At 36.1% G+C, this 20,882-nt stretch overlaps 1 protein-coding gene and 1 non-coding gene across 2 annotated transcripts; one reads left to right on the top strand and one right to left on the bottom strand.

Moving 5' to 3' along the window:
* The first annotated feature begins 6,183 nt into the window (after positions 1-6,183).
* LOC18010792 (cold and drought-regulated protein CORA) lies at positions 6,184-7,960 on the top strand. The gene is made up of 5 exons (XM_006393657.2): positions 6,184-6,302; positions 6,705-6,863; positions 7,018-7,173; positions 7,325-7,480; positions 7,629-7,960. Exons 1-5 carry the CDS (start codon positions 6,233-6,235, stop codon positions 7,772-7,774), a joined length of 687 nt encoding a protein of 228 aa, XP_006393719.1. The 5' UTR covers positions 6,184-6,232; the 3' UTR covers positions 7,775-7,960.
* Positions 7,961-19,294: 11,334 nt separating this feature from the next.
* On the bottom strand, positions 19,295-19,402 carry LOC112083236. The gene has a single exon (XR_002897528.1). It is a non-coding gene; the product is annotated as a small nucleolar RNA R71 (small nucleolar RNA).
* Positions 19,403-20,882: the final 1,480 nt, after the last annotated feature.

Below are 20,882 nucleotides of genomic sequence, written 5' to 3'. Positions count from 1 at the left end.
CTTTACTAGTTTTTTCATTCGATATTTTACTTGCTTTATTAGCCTTTCATTCGATTTCTTTACTTGCTTTCTAGGATAGATTTATTTGCTTTCTCTTGTTTTAGTTTAATTCGTGACAAACAACCAATATTTAAAAACCACTCTAGTCTAGACATAAAGTTAAAAACCGAAGAAGAATACCAAACACACAAATCTCTGTGGATTCGATCCCTAAATACTACAACTGATTAGTTGTGCACTTGCGGCTTTCATTTGTTTTGTTAAGGGTAAAACTTGTTCCCTCACGAAGTTGACACGACATCAACGCGTTGCATAGACGAAATGAGAGGTGGAGGAAAGAGGGAACGATCACTGGAGAGGTTAGGTTAGACGTAATATATATATATATATATATATATATATATATATCTGCGTAAAAGTAAATAAATAATAATAAATTTAGCTGTTAAAAGATAATTACGACACATTGCATCATTGCATAGATGAAAGAGAGAATGATCAAATAAGAGGATAAGTTAGTGTTGGTAGTTGTACTAGTCTTACGACAGTTAATGTTTCATTAACTGTCGTAAGACTAGTACAACTACCAACACTATCTTTTGTTTTACCGCTACTTTAATTAAATAATTATTTCTCGGGTTTATTAGAGGAGAGACGTAACTTTTAATTTCTCCGCACGATTCCCCTAAGGTTGAACGGGTGAAGGGTATTTATTATATGAGTCACACCCAATGGTTTTCCTTTCTCTTTCTATAGATATAACTCACTCTCCCTCTCACTCATATCTATCTTCTAAATCATCTTCTCTCTATTTAGTGCTATCTTTTCTCTATTTAGTGTTATCTTTGCTCTCATTCTCACTTTAAAATGGCCGCTACAACGTGGATGATCGATCAAGGTTCATCTAAGGGATTTGTTGAGGTGTCCGGCGAGTGGGTTTAGTGCGGAGCGGTGGCGGAAGACATTTATGAATTGCAAGCAACGATGATGGGCCCCCCGGGAGTCCATACGAATGGGACCTCTTCTTCATCTCCATCTATTACCCACTGGAGTACCCTTTCAGGCCACCAGAGGTGGCGTGGAAGACGCCGATTCTGCACTCCATCATCGACAAATCCTGTGTCATCCATCCGCTACTCGTCACCGCTATCTGGAAGACCGGGACGACGGTGAGGGAACTCCTCCAAGCACTCCATGACATGCTGCTCCACCCTAAGGTGGAGGACGACGACGTTTTCGATGACGTCGCCCGCATGTGCGCCTTGGAGCCGGAGAGGTACGTGAAGGAGGCCTGCTTGATGACCGAGGCACACGCCATGAATTAATTCATGGTGTTTTCACCAATAATAATGAATTTTATGTTTTTATGTTTTTTGTTATTTAAAATCTATAGTTGTAGTGTTTTTAATTTCTGCTTTTATTGTAAAATATTTATTTATAAAAAAATAGTTTAAATTTACCCGTGTTATTCTCTCCACTATATTATCTCAGCCGATAAAACAGAAAACTCTAATATTTCGGTATTACTCAGAATTATTTGGTGTGACCATATGTTATTCGGGAAACTGAAAACTGGTATAACTCAGTTTCATTTAGTGTGACCATATGTTATTCGGGAAACTGAAAACCGGTATTACTCAGTATCATTTGGTGTGACCATATTTTATTCGGGAAACTGAAAACTGGTATAACTCAGTATCATTTGGTGTGACCATATGTTATTCGGGAAACTGAAAACTAGTATTAACCAGTATCATTTGGTGTGACCATCTGTTATTCAAGAAATTGAAAACTGGTATTATTCAGTATCATTTGGTGTGACCATATGTTATTCGGGAAACTGAAAACTGGTATTACTCAGTATCATTTGGTGTGACCATATGTTATTCGGAAAATTGAAAACTGGAATAACTCAGTATCATTTGGTTGACCATATGTTAATCGGGAAATTGAAAACTAGAAAAGTGGGGAGAATTATATCAAACTGGAAAACTCAGAAATATACGAGGACATAGAAACTTGTTTAGTACATCTTGATAATAACTTCACTAACCTTTATTAAGTTTTGATTACTACAACTAATCTTAACTACTTGAACAGGTAGATAATTAAAGAAACCATAGCCACAGAAAGAACAGAGAGAACAATCATCACCTTAACTTCCTTAAATAACCTATCTTGTCGGATCTGATCCAATTCCCTATCCATTTCCTTCAAAACCCAGTCTCAAACCACCTCACGAAGGAGTAAATGTGACCTAGAAGCCTCAACCATTTCCTCCTTCAGCTTGCTTACCGATTCCTGTAGCTGAGAAATCTCTGTCAAGTGAATCTGGTCAATTGCTGTTCTCCACCCACATTGGTCGACCATCTCGGTCACATCACGCCAAAGATCTTGAAGCTGTTCTATCATCGCTTCATCACACCACTTGAAGAAATGACATCTGATATTCTACAGGACCGAAACTGTATAAATATTTTTGGCAAATGCAACGAAATGAAAAGCAATCAACAGCTGAACTTTGCTTATGTATTCCTTATTGCAAGCGAAGAATTTCTTCCCGGATCCAAAACGGTGAAGGAAATTTTGATGATTGGTCGATGATGACAAAAACAGAATCGCGGGATTCCAACGCCTTTGTACATTTCGGCTGGAGGGCTACAACTTAAAAGCTCTGAATCGGACGACGAGCCGAGACTTGGCATTTTTGCAAAAAAATGTTATTTTGCAAAAAAAAGAGTTTTTGTGGTTTTGGGCATAAACCCAGATATTTGTTGAATTTTGATGTTTGGGGAGAACTCAAATTTGGAAATGTCTGATTTGGGGAGGAAAACACAAATTTGAGTTTCGTGGATAAAACCCAATAAATAATAAATAATATGGTGGGGTATGTTTGTTTCAGCCAATAAGACATGTGTTCAGGTAGAGAACATCTGTCCAAATGTAATTGTGCATGTATTTCCAGTTATACTCAACATTCATATAGTTGTATTTTTTGGGGATATACCGTATTCGTAGTAATACTGCCTTGTAAAAAAAAATATTCCGGTTATAAGCTTCATTATTAGTTATAAAATCTATTTAACCATGTGTTCATCAAACAAAATTCCAGGAAAACTATTATAAGTATTCTTTCTATCATTGATGGCCCAAGCTTGACAAAGTGACTATAGAAGCATAAGACACTTATGGGTTGGGTGTGGTGAGACACTTATAGAAGCAATATTCTCTAAGAATGAGGAAGTTATTATGAATTATGAAACTATTGTATAAATAAAAGACAAACAAAATGGAACCGTCGTCAAAAACGAAAAAGAGCACTTCTTTGAATTAATTTGTGCACCGGTTCAATTTTCTTACTTAATAGAAACAATAATGATTACACTTAGGACATTTCAAACATACTTTATTTTGATGTATTAATTCATGTCAAAATCTATTCTAGATATTGTTAAAGTAAAATATATCCTTAAATATTTTTTTCCTATGTTATCTCCCAAAAATATAAACAAATGAATATAGTATATATTGTCATAAACAGTTAGGACTGAAAATAGTTCAAGATTTCCGGTTTTTTTCTATCTTATAATAACCGTTTCATACTTAACATTATAAAAATGATCTTATAATAACTATGTACTACTGCCATTAAATAGACTTATGTATGATAAATATATGTCGGATCTGTAAATAATCTTTTATAAAAACAGATCCGTAAATAATATATTTGCTCCGGGTAAAAATAGATTTCTGATTCGCCATTGTTGTGGATGTATGATTAGTAGTAGCCAATTTTTATGAAAAGATAGATAAATGAAAAACATTATTTTATTTTAGTTATTTACTATATTCACAAATCAATTTTATTTTCTATTGATATTATTCTTTTGATGTTTCTTACTAATATTTGTTTGTTGTTACCGAGATCAGTAGATACATGTTTAAACTGAGTTTTCACTACTACATGATCAAGCAAAGACATATATGGAAAGTCAGACACCAAATGTGAAGTGTAAGGTCATCCATTGCATCATCATCGGGCAAAATTATGCATATTGAGCAGAGACCAAATTAGAAGAATACTGTAAAAGCCAACAATAACATCAAAAGAATAATATCAATAGAAAACATCCTCTCCAACATTTTATTGGTGGAGAAAATATATCCTCTCCAAATATATTTTGTTTGTATAAAGACTAAGTTCAATATGGTTATGGTTATGTTTTTTAATTAATAATGTCATATCTTTTAGTCTTACCACATTTTCTTATAGTTTAAACTAAGGCGTTGAATGATAACAAAGTAAAAGCGGATTTCTACCAAATAAAGTACAAAACGTCATATAGTCACCAATCAAGCTATCTTGCATAAAAATTTGCGTTTTTTTCTTGTATAAAAAAATTGCAATTTGCGGTTTTACACAAAGGATAAAACTCTGTACCGCTATTACAAATGAAACACCCTCTAACTCCTGCGGTCCAAGGCAAAAACCGCTTTGTGTAATATTTTTTTTTTTATTTTAATTAATAAAAGTTACTTTGACAAAAAAAAAACTAATTCTCTCACTTCCTCCCATCCATAACCCTTACAAATATATAAAACCTGTTAAATAAAAATAAATCTAAAATTAGTAGTAAAAATAAATAATATCATTTTTAGAAATCAATTAAGCTCTTATCAGAATTTGGTTAATTTCAATTTGTAACTTTTACTTAACTAATAAATTTATAATCTATAGTTCATAAATATATTGAAAATGTCTCTTTATCAATACAAAACAAATAATTTAGAACTAAAATATTTTGATGAATGTTTTTATTGAAGTGTATTTTATTTATTGTGAATTATCGTTTTATCTTATTTCGTAATATATGTATTTTTGAAAATAAACTTCTACTTGAAATAAAATTTGATTATTTAAAGTTCATAAATATATAAAATTATTTATTCTTTAACTAAAATAAATAACTTAATTATAATTACACTAGTTATATATATTTTAATATATTTGTTTATAATCTGTAATCTGTACCGCTTTAGTCTTATTCACCATTCAAATATTTTTTGTGGAGCGCAATGTTTTTTCACCAATGAAACATTATTCTGCACTGCTAATTATATAGAAACCGTATTTGTTTCGCAAATATATTTTTCCGCACGTACCGCAGTTAGACTGTACCTATCTCTAAAATCGCTTTTTCCGCACAGCTAAAAACGCTGTTACATTTCAGAGCCCTAAAATACCAAATATGATTTTGATAAACATGGTTATTTACCGTGATGAATATACCTCTCCGATTACTCTCTCTCTCTCTTTTTGACATCACCTGTCCGATCGCTCTGTGTCTAATCAAAGACTAGTGAGGTTAAAGTTTTAATATTAAATTTATTAACAAATTAATCCAACAACCCACCATATTGGGATCGACGCAACGTATTCATATATACTTTTCTCATACTTATCTACTTACCCTTTTTCAAAAGAAAAAAAATGATAAATCCTTACCACTTTAGTTGTAGGACGATGGATTAAGTAAATTGCAAGAATTGATGTGGTTATACGAAAATGGAAAAATATCGGTAAATATGGGTGAATATGTAGCAAATTATTTTTTAAATAGATTTTAAAATATGTATTCGTTTGAAATGCATGTATAAGGAGAAACTAATATATAAATGCATGCATTAAAGGATTATATTGACTCCTTTTTCATCATTTAGATAAAATCCTAATAATATATAAATCACACGCTGTTATGTCATATATAAATCTATTCTAGATGCCTAAAGAAAGATAGCATGATACAAAAAAAGATATGTAAACTATATAATTTGTTTTTGGGGGATAAATTCGATATAGATATGAAAAAGACCATGCAATAAAACTTATACATATTTTCTGTAAAAATTCAATAAGGATAAACTCTTCTAGAATGTTAAAACTCCCTCTTGCTCGCTCGAGCAAACGAAATTCTTATAATTTATTCTAAAATTTTGTCCTTCTCTGCAAACAATGCAATTATCTAAATTTTGTTGTGATACACTAAATCCCCCTTTCACTTTTTCTTAAAAAAACACTTCTTTTTACCGCACTATGAATTATTTAATTTGACTTGTTCTCATTCACTCTTCCGCGTTTTCTTTAAATAGCGTGCATGCAGGCTAACGTTTTATTCATCACTTCTTTCTCCACAAAACAAGAGAGTGTATAACTTATAAGCAGTTAAAGAAAATGGCTTCCAAAACTTTGCTTTTGTTGGGTGTGTTTGCATTTCTTCTCGTCGTCTCAGCAAGGCAGTTGGGTACGTAAGATTTATTTTATTGACTACTAAATCTCTGAAGGTAATCAAACCCGAAGTAACCTACCATTTGATAATTTTGTACAGCTATTTCGTCCGTTTTAAGTCTGGAAAATTGGTTTGAACGATAGTTAATTATTTGGACAGACTTAGTCAAAAGCACACTTATGCATGATGTTCATGTCCTAATAAGAAAAGATACACCTTTACGTATGATGTTTAGTTCTTGTTATACGTATTAGACCCTCCCAAGCTATTTAGATGTTTCGAGTTTTTTATTTTCTTTTAACTAGAGATCCGACTTTATATTAAAATGTTGTTAAGAGAAATTCTTTTCTTGAAATCGGGGAGAGTGCACATTTGCACGTGCTAACAATATTTTTCAAATTTTGTTGATGAGGTCAGAGAGTGAGGAAACTGTGCAACCTGATGGATATGGTGGTGGAGGAGGAGGACACTACGGAGGAGGACACGGAGGCCACGGAGGACACGGAGGCCACGGAGGACACGGAGGCCGTGGGGGACACGGAGTAGCAGCTGTTCAGAGTAATCCTGGACCAGCTGGTAACTAAAAACTACATAATTAATTCTGAATTTCTATACATTTCCATATTTCTAAAAGTGTTCAATTTCGAATATGGATAAAGGAATGGACATTTGCACGTGCTAGACAATATTATTTTTGAAATAATGTTGTTTCCTACTGTTTTTGGGACAGGCACGGTGAAGTCAGAGAGTGAGGAAACTGTAAAGCCTGATGGATATGGTGGTGGTCACGGAGGAGAAGGACACTACGGAGGAGGAGGCCACGGAGGACACGGAGGCCGTGGGGGACACGGAGTAGCAGCTGTTCAGAGTAATCCTGGACCAGCTGGTAACTAAAAACTATATAATTTATTCCGAATTTCTTTACATTTACATATTTCTAAAAGTGTTCAATTTCAAATATGGATAAGGAATGGACATTTGCACGTGCTAGACAATATTATTATTGAAATAATGTTGGTTTTTACTTTTTGGGACAGGCACGGTGAAGTCAGAGAGTGAGGAAACTGTGAAGCCTGATGGATATGGTGGTGGCCACGGAGGAGGAGGACACTACGGAGGAGGAGGAGGCCACGGAGGACACGGAGGCCGTGGGGGACACGGAGTAGCAGCTGTTCAGAGTAATCCTGGACCTGGTAACTAAACTACATAATTCATTCCAAATTTCTATGCATATATATATTTTTAAAAGTGTTCAATTTGAAAATGGGTAGAGGAACGCACATTTGCACGTGCTAGACAATACTTTTGAAATATTGTTAATTTTTATTGTTTTTGGGACAGCCATGGTGAAGTCAGAGAGTGAGGTAACTGTGAAACCTGATGGATATGGTGGTGGCCATGGAGGTTACAACGGAGGAGGACACTACGGAGGAGGAGGCCACGGTGGCCGCGGGGGACACGGAGCAGAGACTCAGCCCAGTCACTAAGTCTTGTATATGCACGTACGTGCACGTATGACTCTAAGTAAACATTGGTGCATGCGTTTGTAATAAAGTAACTCAGGTTTAAGAAAAGAAACTATGAGAATAAAGTCTAATATTGTAATGTTTCTGTGTTCGGGTTGGAATCTGCGCTCTTTGCGTAATAAAATCTTCAGTAGTTTCTGTTATTGTCTTTGGTTTTACAGTGCGATTTCATTATTTGGACTCTTGGGTCTTAAAGAAAACACTGTAAACTAAAAGGAGTGTTTCAGATTTAACCTGAATTTTAAAGTAAAACACCAAACTAACCTTTTTTCTCTCTCCAACTTTTGCCATTTTGTCACAATTCTATCCTTTTCACTCAAGATATTAACGAAAATGCCATTATAAACCAATTATTTCGATTTTTTAAAAATATTGGCTAAAGTCTCATGGAACCTCCTAAAACCTTTTTTATTACAATAATACCATCTTCTTCAATATCTTCAACCACCATGAACAACCCCAAAAATAGAATAAATACTTCTCAACCAATTTTAAAGCTGTAATAAGTTAATATGAGAGCTCATACACTCATAACCTTCTGTATTCTTTCCTAATTTCTTCTCTAAAATTTCTGAGCTGAGTTACAATGTCAAAGGTTATGTATTTTTGGGGATTTCAACTTAATCAAGACCTGGGTTGTTTTTTTTGGGTCAAATTCAGAGTTGTGGGTGCATGAGAGACCTAAAAACAAACTCAAAACCGATATAGGTAATGATACACTTCAATTTTAGTAATATCTATATCTGTATCGCGAAAGTAGACTTCATTAAACTGCACAAGAAGTCTACTCGATATCCTTTGAAAACAAAAAAAAAGCCTAATAGACTTCGTTTGAAGGCATAAGAAGTCTACGAAAGAAAAGAGGTTATTTTTGTAGTTGACCATATTTTGACTTTTTAATATAGACTTCCTTATGAAGTCTACTATTTACGTCTGCATAAAAAGTCTACGTTTAAGTTACTTTTGTAGTTTGACCAAAAACGTATAGGTCATTTTAGTGTTTGACTACAATTTAAAAAAAAAAATTCAAAAAATTCCGAAAAACTTTAGTAGACTTCCCAAAGAAGTCTAAAAACTGTAGACTTCTTTGAGAAGTCTACTTATATTTTTTGGTCAAACTTAGAAGGAATCTATTTTTGAGTAGACTTCACAGTGAAGTCTACTCAAAAAATTCAATTGCAAAAATAACCTATTTTTTTCCATAGACTTCTATTGAAAAAGTAGACTTCAAAAGTAGACTGTCAGAGAAGTCTACTCTTACATGAAGTCTACAATAGAAGTCTACTTTATTAGTCAATGCATCGGTCAAATGCTAAAGAAACTTTTTTGGCTGGAAGTCTACTTCTGAAGTCTACTAAAGGAAAAGTCAATGGATTAGTCAATTGCAAAAATAACTTGTTTTTTAGTAGACTTCTTTAGTAGACTTCACTATGAAAAAGTAGACTTCTCCTCCAGTCTACGTTTGAAGTATGCTGTAGAAGTCTACTTATTGCAGTTTTTTTAAAAACGCGTTTTAGGCAAATTTATAAAGTTTTTTTATTTTTTGGATTAGAAATGCTTTTTAGTAAGTGATTGAACTACCCAGTGAATTTCATTTCATTTTATTCGATATTTATTGTTGAATCAGAAGTTTTGATTTTTAAGCTACTTAGCTTATTAAAGTAGACTTCAATAGACTTCTCCTGAAACTACTAAGGAAGTCTAACTAGGAAGTCTACTTTTTGTATCTATTTTTTTTTTTGCATATTTATAAAGTATTTTTTTAATTTTTTGGTTTCGAAATGCTTGTTAGCAAGTGATTGAACTATTCAATGATTTTCATTTCATTTAAGTCGATATTTATTGCAGAATCAGAATTTTTGATTTTTAAACTAGTTAGCTTATCAAAGTAGACTTCTCCAGCAGTTTACGGATGAAGTCTGCACACGAAGTCTACTTGATAGAAAAGAAATTGTGGTATTTTGTGGTGGATAATGGCAAGGAGGATTTTTTTTTTTTTTGAGTAATGGTTTTGTATCTTTGGAAAACTTACAACCCTATCATTTATGAGGCATCATTTACTACAAAACTATTATATATCATAGTTTTTGAAGTCTACTTCATCATTGTTGAAGTCTACTTCATAAGTATTGTTAAGATGGTTGAGGGAAATCTGATGGTTGTCTTTGTTAAAGAGAAATCTGATCTTATCTAAATTTTTATTTTCATTTAGTAAAATGATCATATATCTCCTGTTCTCTTGTATAATCTTAAGTAAAATGATCATTCATCTTGTTATTTAAGAGTCAATCTTTTGTTCATTACTTCTTCACGTTTGTTTATACTCTAAGCTACTTTTGTTCATTACTTCTTCAGTTTTGTTTTTACACTAAGCTACTACGTAATTTTATTCACAGCATTCCAGGTTGTATATATTGATAACGTTTAATTTTATTTTTGATAGCACTAAGCTTCGCTCGTTTATATGGGCAAAAGAGGAATAACATATTTTGTTGATATTAAAAGTATTACAAAAGACCTAGATCACAAAGATATACAAGGTTAAAATGAGAAGACAAGTTCATATCACAACACCACAAAAGTTACAGTAAAGAAATCAAACCAATTTTGAAAAAAACATCTGGAACCAGTGAAGTGGCTAGTGGCTAGTGACCGCTTTGCTTTTCATCACGTCATGATCATCAGATTACTTCTTCATAGAAGCTTGTTTTTTTTGCTCCTCCTCTATTAGCATTTTGAGCTTGTTCTTTTTGCTTTTCCTTTACTTCAAATAACCCAATCAATGCTTCTGGCCTCAGTTTGTAAGAAAATCACACAGCCTGTGAAAAATCTGACATATCAAATCACAGACGTAACTAAGTCATACACCAACTTAGTACCAAAATGATTGCTGACTCGAGGCAGAAACAATCAAGTTTTTGTAAGAGAGCTATCGGAATTTCATAAAAGGGATCGAATTACCTGAAGTACAAATCAGAAAATCCCAAAAACAATCTCACCAAAAACTCAGAAAGGAAAACGCGTTTTTAAGACAAGTTAAATCTACTAACAGCACAAAGATCGGAAGCTTTCTACATAGTCACATAATGAATCGGAAAGGAGAAATAGGAGCCAACTTTCTAAATAATCGGATAACTTAATCGGAAGGGGAACAAAAAAAACGGACTAGGTCGAACACCAAAAGCAAAACCCAGGACATTATACGAGGATGGAGAAAGTAGCGAGTCGGTAATTTTGATGTAAAACGCAAAATTGAAAACAGATTAAGAGCCAGTCAATGGTCACTAATTCTCTCTCTCTCTCTCTCTTCCAACGGATTCTTGTCCTCAGAAGCTAAACGAAGAAACAGAAGAAAGAGAGTCAAAACTCTTCACTGTTTGTTGATACACAAATCTATCTAGTCCTTTCCCTAGAAACCCAAGATCTAAACCAAAAAAAATACCTGAGAATGAAGAATGGTGGTCTTTTACCGGCAAGAGGTGGTGGTGTGAAGCACGAGAGAGAGAGACGGCAGCGAGAGAGTGAGGAGAGAGGGCCGGAGTCGAGAGAGGGGACTGGCAAAAGAGATTCACGGCGAGACTGGGCGAGGCAGAGGAGAAGTGCCGTTTGAGAGAGAGATTGAGTTTTTTTTTTTTTTTACAAAAAATTAGGATTACAAGTCCTGAGTTTCCTTATATGGAGGTATAAATTTTGGTTAAATTAATAATTATTGGTTTTGAATTATTGGTTCAATTTTGGTTTATGTCTTGGTTAAAATAATTATTTTTGATTTTTTGGGATTAAGTAAATTTACCCAGTTATAGAATGTTTTTTGGTTAGGAGAAGTTATTTCCGATTTAATTTTGGTTTATATTTTGATTAGGTTAATTTATTCGGTTTAGTAGACTTCAATATAGAAGTCTACTAAGTTTAAAACCTAAATAATAGATTTTCTTCTTCCTAATTAAAAACATAAATTTAAAGTTATCAATATAAAAAAATAATTTATGTACATTTGGATTATAATTACCTAATTTATGAATGTAATTTTTGAAATTAAAATAAATTTTTCTAAATTTTAAAATTAAATTTTTTTATTTAATTACATAGTAGACTTCATTTCGTTTTAAAGAAGTCTACTAGTAGACTTCATTAAGTCTTTAGTAGACTTCGTCAGGGTTTAAACGGTAATAAAGACATTCGTTTTTTGTTTGGTTATACAAGATTAAATGGTCTTTTTATTACCCCTTTAAATTATTTTTGTCAAATATTTTTTCAATAGTCTACTTTTGTATTCAGAATCAAGTTTTAGGTTATTTTTAGCAAAAAAAAACCCTAAACTAAATATAACTAAATATACACAACACTTCCAAAGTTAGCTAGCTACCAGGATTTTTGTTTTCTTAAAATTAAAGACTACAAGAAACCTATAGAGACTCTATCTAGGTTATTCATACAAAATACATGCAAAGTTCACTAAGTATACAATAATACAAAAGTACAATCAAGAAAGGATACTCATTTTTTGAAGAGTTTTCTTGTAGATTTAGCCCAGAAATCGATTCCCCATAAGAGTGGAATTACCTAAACATTCTCATTTTGCGAGTTGAAATATTGTCATGCTTTAAACCCATTAGCAAACCCGGTGACTGGGAACCTATATTATTACTAGTTCCCTCTCTTGGGTTTGGACAGCTCGAGGGTGGATGGAATTCATAAGAAAAACAAAAATCCTCAATCATGGAGTTCATTATAGATCCTATATTCATATGCACTTTTCTCTCCACATGATACATCTTCTTATTGGTCTCAATAACATTGTTTGTTTGCCCTCTCGAATATCCTTTGGAGCATTGATTTCATCTGATGGTCTTGAGAAAGAGGGGTTGAGAAGGTGTTGCAATAAACTTGATAAAAAGCTTGGTAAGCAGATTTTTTTTAAAAAAGACGTCGTTCGTAGTCCAATTGTAGTGTTCATCTATATCGTTTCCTCTTCCTCTCGTCTTTGAATAATTTTTTTAACAGCTCTCTCTTCTTTGAACTTATCATAACTTCTATTCATATAAGTAGTAGCTTCGTTGTCTTCTTTTTGGTGTTCCTTTAAAAAAAAAAAAAAAATTAAACAAACTGAAACCAAACAAATTTGAGCTAAACAGAATCGGCCACAAACCAAACTAAACATAGAGCCACAGACTAACAAAACCAAACTAACTGAACAAAACAGATCCGAAATATCCCACCAATCCGAAATATGATTTCGACTCTTGAGGTTGGCGAAAAATAAACAGGCTGGTGAAGAAAATATAATCAGATACCTAGAGACTCTCAGGCCATTGTTACAGCCCGTCATATCCTCGCGTTTTCCTAGCAAGGTCGAGATCGATGAGATTAACCAAGATTATGGAAATAATGAAGATCAAGAAATATCTAGAAAACTATGGATAATTAGCAATACCTTAGAAAAATATCCATCACCTTCTAAATCTTTCTTGATCTTCATGATTTTGATAATCTCGAGATGGTCAATATCTTACTTGATTAGAATTGGAAAATTGGATTAGTAAGTGGGTTAATATCACCAAAATGAATTAGCCTTCTTTGTGTGATGTATGCCTTTGGATTCAGCTAAATTGAGCATGCTAACATCATTTGTTGATCATTAGTTATCCCTAATCAATAACCTTAGCCTATGGTCCATATGTCTTATAATCGATCAATCTTTGTTCATTTCTTGTTTGGCTGACTTAACTTTGATCTTTGCGTTCTTTGTATATATATATTTTTAAAAAATATGTTAAATTAGATTAAAAAAAACTGTTTTCTTTACATTTTAATTCCTAAAGAAAAATGAAAAGAAATATGGTCGCAGCCATATAAACATAAGTTAAGAATCAACACTCAATGCTCTAAGAAAAACACTATTGCCGCGAGCCAAACCAGATAGTCATACCCTCATCATATCTTGTATTACCGAGAAGCCTCAAGGAACTTAGCCGATTGCGAATCGTTTGATCCACCATGTGCATTAACCTGTCAGCCTGTAAGGGAACATTGCCATGACGACGAGCGTTTCTCTCTCTCCAGACTGTTGTTATAGTCGCTTGCAAGGCGTAGCGTGCAAGGAAGAGCTCTGTTTCCGGCAATGTACTTGATGATAGAAGTTGGACAAGATCACTCCATTTGTTCGTGTAATGCCCCCTGAGCAGACCCTTCATTAGCGTCCTCCAAATTTGGTTCGAAAATCCACACTCAAAAAACAAATGCTCACGAGTTTCCATCAAATCGGAACAGAAAATGCATGTCGTTGCTAATCCCTGCCCCCACTGAGCCATAGATTCCCCTGTGGACAGCCTATTCAGCATAGCAAGCCATGTGATAAACGCGTATTTAGGGGTGGCATTTTGGAACCACACCATGTAGCTCCATGCTTTCCTTCTTCCGGGATTCCTGATGTTTTGCCATGTAAGCTTTGAAGAAAACAATGGTTTGTAGGCGCCGTTTTTACCACACCAGAGGGCTTTGTCATCTTGCTGAGATCGCTTTTCTTTAGCTTCCACAATAGCACACTCAATTAAATTAAGGGGATCATGTCTATGTCTTCGCCCTCTGTGAGTTCTCCATACATCAGCTAAAGTATAATGAGCTGGGATCCCACGTGCTAAAACTCCTTTAGCTCCCTCAATATCGATAAGTCGACCTAGGGAGCACCATTCATCAAACCAAAAAGAGATCGATTCACCATTTTGCTCTTGCGTCCTGTGTAATTCCCGAGCTTGGGGCCGCATCTTCAGCAGACGTTTCCACATCCATGATCCCTGATGCAGAGACGGTAGGGACCATATGGATTTGCCTCGCAATTTGTATATCTTGATCCATTGTATCCAAAGTGATGGACTGTTCGAGAGTATCAGCCATAATAGTTTGAGACAGCTAACCGTATTTGCCTCCCTCCAAGATCGTATTCCCAAACCACCCTCGTTTTTTGGTCTACAAACGTCAACCCATGAGACCTTTGCCTTGCGAGTACTAAGCGCTGGCCCAGACCATAGAAATGCACTACATATAGAATCAATTTCCTTAATGCAGCTACGCGGAAGATGAAAAGCGGCCATCCAGAAGTTAACCAACCCTGAGATTACAGAGGTCAAAAGCTGCAGTCGGCCAGCAAAAGAAATGTGCTTGACCGTCCAAATGCTTACTCGAGCACGAATAGAAGCCACCAAAGGAGCATAATCCGCTTTGCACATTTTCTTGGTTAATAAGGGGAGACCGAGATAACGCACCGACAACTGTCCAATGTTAAATGGGAATCTGCTTATGATAGCCTCCCGGTTTGGGGCTGGGATACCCGTCATAAACAGAGTCGATTTGTCAAGACTGATCTTCAAACCGGAGTACTTCGCAAAATCCTCAAATACATCCACAATACCTTCGATCGATCATAGGTTACCATCTGAGAAAACCATGATGTCATCGGCAAAACATAAATGACTGAGCTTCAGACGAGAGCACTTCGCGTGATAACCTACTTTCCTGTCAGCAGCTGCACGGTCCAACATCTTGGATAATACATTCATACACAATACGAACAGATACGGGGACAGAGCACAGCCTTGCCTCAATCCTCGACAACTCTGGAAATAGCCTGCTAGTTCACCATTCACTTGAACAGAGAATAAAGCTGACGATATACAGAGATGTATCCAATGAACGAAGGTGTCAGGGAGACCCAACGCCCGCAGAACATTCAGCAAAAAGCCCCATTGCACCGTATCGAAAGCCTTTGCGATATCTATCATCATTGCACAGCTAGATGGTTAATCATCTTTATGATAGTCCTGGACGATCTCGGAGGCGAGGAGGACATTCTCTACCAAGAGACGGTCCTTGACAAACGCAGATTGGTTAGGGGGGATGATGCCTGGTAAAATTCTCTTCAAGCGATTTGCAAGTATCTTAGATATGACCTTGTATAAGACGTTGCAACAAGAAATAGGGCGATAATCCTTCATCACCTTCGCATCATTCTTTTTGGAATTAAAGCCAGGATAGTAGAATTTACTCCCTTCGGCATAAAACCAAATCGGAAGAACGACTGCACAGCTACTGTGACATCCTTTCCAATGTGCAACCAAGCTTCTTTAAAAAATTCTGTTGTAAACCCATCTAGACCTGGAGACTTATTATTCGGCATTGAAAAAATCACCTTCCTCACCTCCTCCTCTGTGACCCCACTAATCAGCTGCTCTTTCACAAGAGCAGAGCATTGAGTACCCAGAAAGTCAGATAGAAAAGTCTCCTCTACTCCCTGAAAATCATCGGGAACATGGGTTAGGAACTCTCTGAAATGTCTTTCTGCTTCCCCTTTAATGTCATTATGTCCCCTAATAATCACTCGATCTGTTCCGACAATCTCCTTGATCATGTTTTGAGATTCTCTAGAAACACTGCCTTAAAGAGCACTGCATTACTCTTGTCTCCCACATTCAGCCAATATAGCTTAGATTTCTGTTTCAAATATCCCTCCTCCAACTCGGAAAGGTGTTCCCATCGATCTTGAGCCAATGATTCAGCAGCCATGTTCACAACATTTGTGTTCCTCGCATTTTCGTCTTGCTTAATACAGAAACCAGTAAAAGCCTCTCTAGTTCGTTTGGACAGGTCGCTGAATATGTTCTTTGCCATCAGACGCAAAGCAGGTTTGAGATCTTTCAATTTTTTAGTCAGTCTATGCATTGCCGATGTCGAGTGAAACAAAGTATCAGTGGACTCCCAATGATTCTCGACAGCAGGTAGAAATTCAGGCATTTTTGTGAGCTGATTCAAAAACTTAAAAGGCTTTTTGACTCTCTGATTGCTATCATCCAAGTAGAACCGCCCACGCAGATGATCAGAACATCCTCCAGCTTCGAATACAGAGTATGAACGAGTAAACTTCAACAGCCAGTCTTCATTCATCAGAACTCTATCTAGCTTTTTGTGAATAAGATCGGTGTGTCTCTTGTTACACCATGTAAACCAAAGTCCATGCATTGCCATATCAACCATGTTACATTCTCAACAACCTCTTGAAACTCGAAAGAGCCCTGAGTGTTTGCTGAGCCTGATGCATCACAAGAATGATCTTCACTAGCAAGCACCTAGTTGAAGTCACCACATACCATCCATCGTTTTCCTTTGCACGCATCAGCATGCATTCCTTTCATCTCTTCCCACAAAAATCCTTCGTTCAGTAGTGATAACACCGTATTTTGACCACTTTTTTGGATCATAATTGTATCTTATCCAGGTGTTTTAACTCTGTTTTCAATGGTTTTTAAAGTGTTTTCAATGTTTTAGAGTTTCAAAAGACTTTTCAGGAAACTTGGGCAAAAGATATGTAATTTGGAACAAATGAGCAATTTTGGATAAATGCAGACCGTCAGAAGTATGGCAAGCGATGAAGACCTTCTCACCGTCCGATCACCCCCAAACTTTGAGACAACATAAAGGATCCAACCAGATTTCTAATGTACTTGGTTTGGAAACAATCCAACGGTTAGATCTTCAGATACTCCCGATGCAAGAATGACAGAAAATGCAGTTCCAGAAGAGAGTCATGTGCCGGGACCGCGGCCAACACCTGTTTTCCCATGGGTAGAGCCACCGCGACCACGGAACTTGGTCGTTCACTTTTCAGACGACTTAATTAAAGCCCAGATCGATTCCTTTCGTTATTTTTGAAGCCCTAAGTGTCCAGGACCACTCCAGAAGCTATAAATACCCTCTTTAGGTCATTCTAAAGAGGGGAGACCAATAGAGACCGAAAGTTTAGATAGATAGAGAGAGAGAGAGATAGAGAGAGAGAGAGAGTTCGTGGGTGTGCTTCAAAAACCCTAGGAGCTGCCACCCTTGAAGGAGGAGCCGCCGCTGGAGGAAGTCATCGCGCCTCCATCTGCTTCTCCGTTCTTCGTTTTTCTTCCTTCTTTTCTTTAATTTCCTGCACTTTCAATTTTTTTTATAATGCTTTGTTACAATATGTTTGAGTAGTTACCCAGTTGGGTTTAAAGGGATTTTTCAAAGGGAATTCCATGTGTCTTTGCTTATGGATCGATAGATTTAGGATTTATAATCTTATAGATGTTCTTCGTTTGCCTTTAATCTTACTGCATGATTCTTTGCTGGCCACTTAAAAGTCGATCTGATATGATATGTTGCGAAAGCTTTCATTAATTGTCTGAACTAGGGTGAAACGAGCAATGATTCTATAGGAGTGGAAACCTACCTGTAGTTGAGTTGTGAATATTGATGAGTCTTGTTCTGCTGTTGCATCTTCTCCCTTCCAAGATCAGAGTGGAAACCTACTGATCAGGGTTGCGAGAGATAGTTGTTTAGTGCTGCAAAAGTAGGCTATTCATACTTCCGTGCCTCGAGTTCTAGAACATACGTAGTTGATTACCTATATCACTTGTTTAAAATCGACTTAGCATAGACCATAAACCCCTGCAAAAACCCATTGAGCCCCAACATTTGTCTTTCATTGCTTACAACCTTCGATTTTATTTGCTTTTCATTCGCTTATTTCCTTGTTTCCATTCTACTTTCATTCGCTTATTACTTGCTTTACTTGTTTTTCGTTTTCTTTCAATTGCTTTTACTTGCTTTCTAGTTTAGATTTAATGACAACCAAAACCCAAAACCAAAACCCAAATTGTTTAGTTCTAGTCTGATTTAAGCGTAGCCGTGAATTCGTACTGAAACAACTAAGTCTCTGTCGATCGATACCCTAAGTACTACAGCGCACATCTGTTATCTTGCGGACATTTAGGGGTTATAAATTTAAAACCTGAAGCTTAGTAAAACGAAAACAACAACCCCATTTTTGCTCGCAATCAAGTTTTTGGCGCCGTTGCCGGGGACTTTGATTTGTTTCGTTGCGAATCCCAGCTTAAATCCATTAGAACACTTGTTTACTTTTACTTTTTCTTTTGAATTTTTCAGATATCTCTGCAATGAGAGACCGGGAACATGTTCCTGGGACTCTTGGTGATCCACCATATCGTGTGGATGGTGATCCAAGCGATGATGACCTGACTAATGATGAGTTTGAAGAACCGATTTATGATGACAATGAGCTAATCGGATCGACAAAACATGAAGATGATGAAGAGCTAATTGGAAGTTTCGATTTACTCGAGAAGTTCTTGGGAGATCGAAGAGCTATTCAACCAGCATTACCAGAGGATGGCAAAACCGAAACTAAGGTACCCTATATCCACTTAGTTCAACAAAATCAATTCCATGGTTACAATTCCGAACACCCGATCGACCATATCGAGACGTTCGAAGAATTATGTGCAACCATTACAGCAAATGGGGATTACCACAAGTGTAGTCTTTTCCCATTCTCTTTGAGAGACAATGCCAGCAAATGGCTAAAATCTTTGCCACCTGCTTCACTAATAACGTGGGTAACGTGTAGAACTGCTTTTCTAAATCGCTTTTATACTAGAATCGTTCAAATCTCTTAAGAAACAAGATAAGAACTTTTAAACAAAAAGAAGACGAAGATCTTTTAGATACTTGGGAAAGATTTAGGGAATACCAAAGAGATTGTCCACACCATGGATATACCGACGAATACCTGCTGGGTATCTTCTATCGCGGTATAACTCCAGAGTTACGACACTCTTTCGACACAGCAAGTAATGGAGACTTCTCAACTAGATCTGTAGAAGATGCTCACGTTTTCATCAAAAATTTCGCAAACAACATCCGTAACCAAGCAACCTTTGGTGATTCTGCACTTCCTGAGAAGAAAAAAGAGATTTTGGAAGTTATGAAGTGTCTCCATCACATAATGAGTCATCTTGGATTGCAACAACCAAACAAGGCACACAATACGTGTAACTTTGATGGTTGGGACAACCCAATGAATTCTTATGATCAAGAGATGATGAACACTGCAGAAGTCTACCAAATTCAAGATTTTCCATTCGTTTCTGATCACCGCGGGTCCATTCATCCGGACCGCGGCAAACCAAGCTTTCACCGCGGTCGTGATGATGCTGACCGCAGCCAAGACCTGTTTCACCACGGTCGCGAGCCTTCTGAACGCGGTAAACCGTCTTCCGAACTTGCCTGGACATTAACTTCCGAACCAATCTTGGCTTTTCAATCTAATCCTGTTCCCTATCCTAGTTTTCCCTCTTCTGAAGTTGAAAACCTAAACAAAAGAATTCTAGAGCTTGAAAAATCTAGGTCTCAAGAGATTAGTGATCTTAGATCTGAGCTAAAAACAATGCAAGAGGATTTCAATGAAAAATTTTCCACCCTCCTTAGCCTGATAATCAAAACTAATTCTAAAAACTTAGAAAATTCTGAAGAGGAGCCAAGTGAAAATTCTTTCGAAAACTCAAGTGAAGCAGATCCCTCTTATCATGTGAAAGCTATCACATTTAGGAGTGGATTAGCTTACAAAAAGCCTGAATTTCCTAAACATCCCGAAGATGAGGAAAAGGGTAAGGAAAAGGAAAAAGAAAGAGAAAGAATCACGGTAGGAGACATTGAAAAAGAAGCGGTAAGAGAGAAGGATGGAGAAGAAGTAAGAGAAGATACATCCCGGGAAATCATCGGAGAAGACCCGATCCCTCCTCCACCAACTCGTGTCTATAAACCTAAACCTCCATATCCTAGAGCCTTAAGAGCCCCTAAGAAAGAGAAAGAAAAAGCTAAGCTGAAAGAGTTACTCGATCAACTAAATGTGAGATTACCTTTCGTAGAAGGTTGTGCTATGATTCCCGCTTTAAGAAAATTCATGAAGGGTATTCTAACTAATTCTTTAACTCTTGAAGAAGGCGTTATGATGATAACCCATGAATGTATTTCTATCCTGCAAAGCCGAATCCCTGAAAAGAAAAACGATCCTGGAAGCTTTGTACTTTCTTGCACTATCAACAATATAGCTTTTGAGCGTGCTCTATGTGATTTAGGTTCTAGCATAAACATGATGCCTCTTTCAGTAGCAAAACGTTTAGGACACCACACTTTCCAGCCCACTAAATTTTCCTTAGTATTAGCTGATCGTTCCGTTAGACAACCTGTAGGTATC

This window comes from Eutrema salsugineum, unplaced genomic scaffold (assembly GCF_000478725.1).
Source record: "Eutrema salsugineum unplaced genomic scaffold, Eutsalg1_0 scaffold_7, whole genome shotgun sequence".
Lineage (NCBI taxonomy): Eukaryota > Viridiplantae > Streptophyta > Magnoliopsida > Brassicales > Brassicaceae > Eutrema > Eutrema salsugineum.
Note: the sequence above shows the minus strand (reverse complement) of the source record. Positions and strands in the feature narration are given on the sequence as shown.

Excerpts from the sequence above, each read along its gene's own strand:
- LOC18010792 (XM_006393657.2), top strand. The coding sequence starts at position 6,233 with ATGGCTTCCAAAACTTTGCTTTTGTTGGGTGTGTTTGCATTTCTTCTC. Across the intron at positions 6,303-6,704 it reads CGTCTCAGCAAGGCAGTTGG|AGAGTGAGGAAACTGTGCAA; the intron begins GTACGTAAGATT and ends TGATGAGGTCAG. Across the intron at positions 7,481-7,628 it reads TCAGAGTAATCCTGGACCTG|CCATGGTGAAGTCAGAGAGT; the intron begins GTAACTAAACTA and ends TTTTTGGGACAG.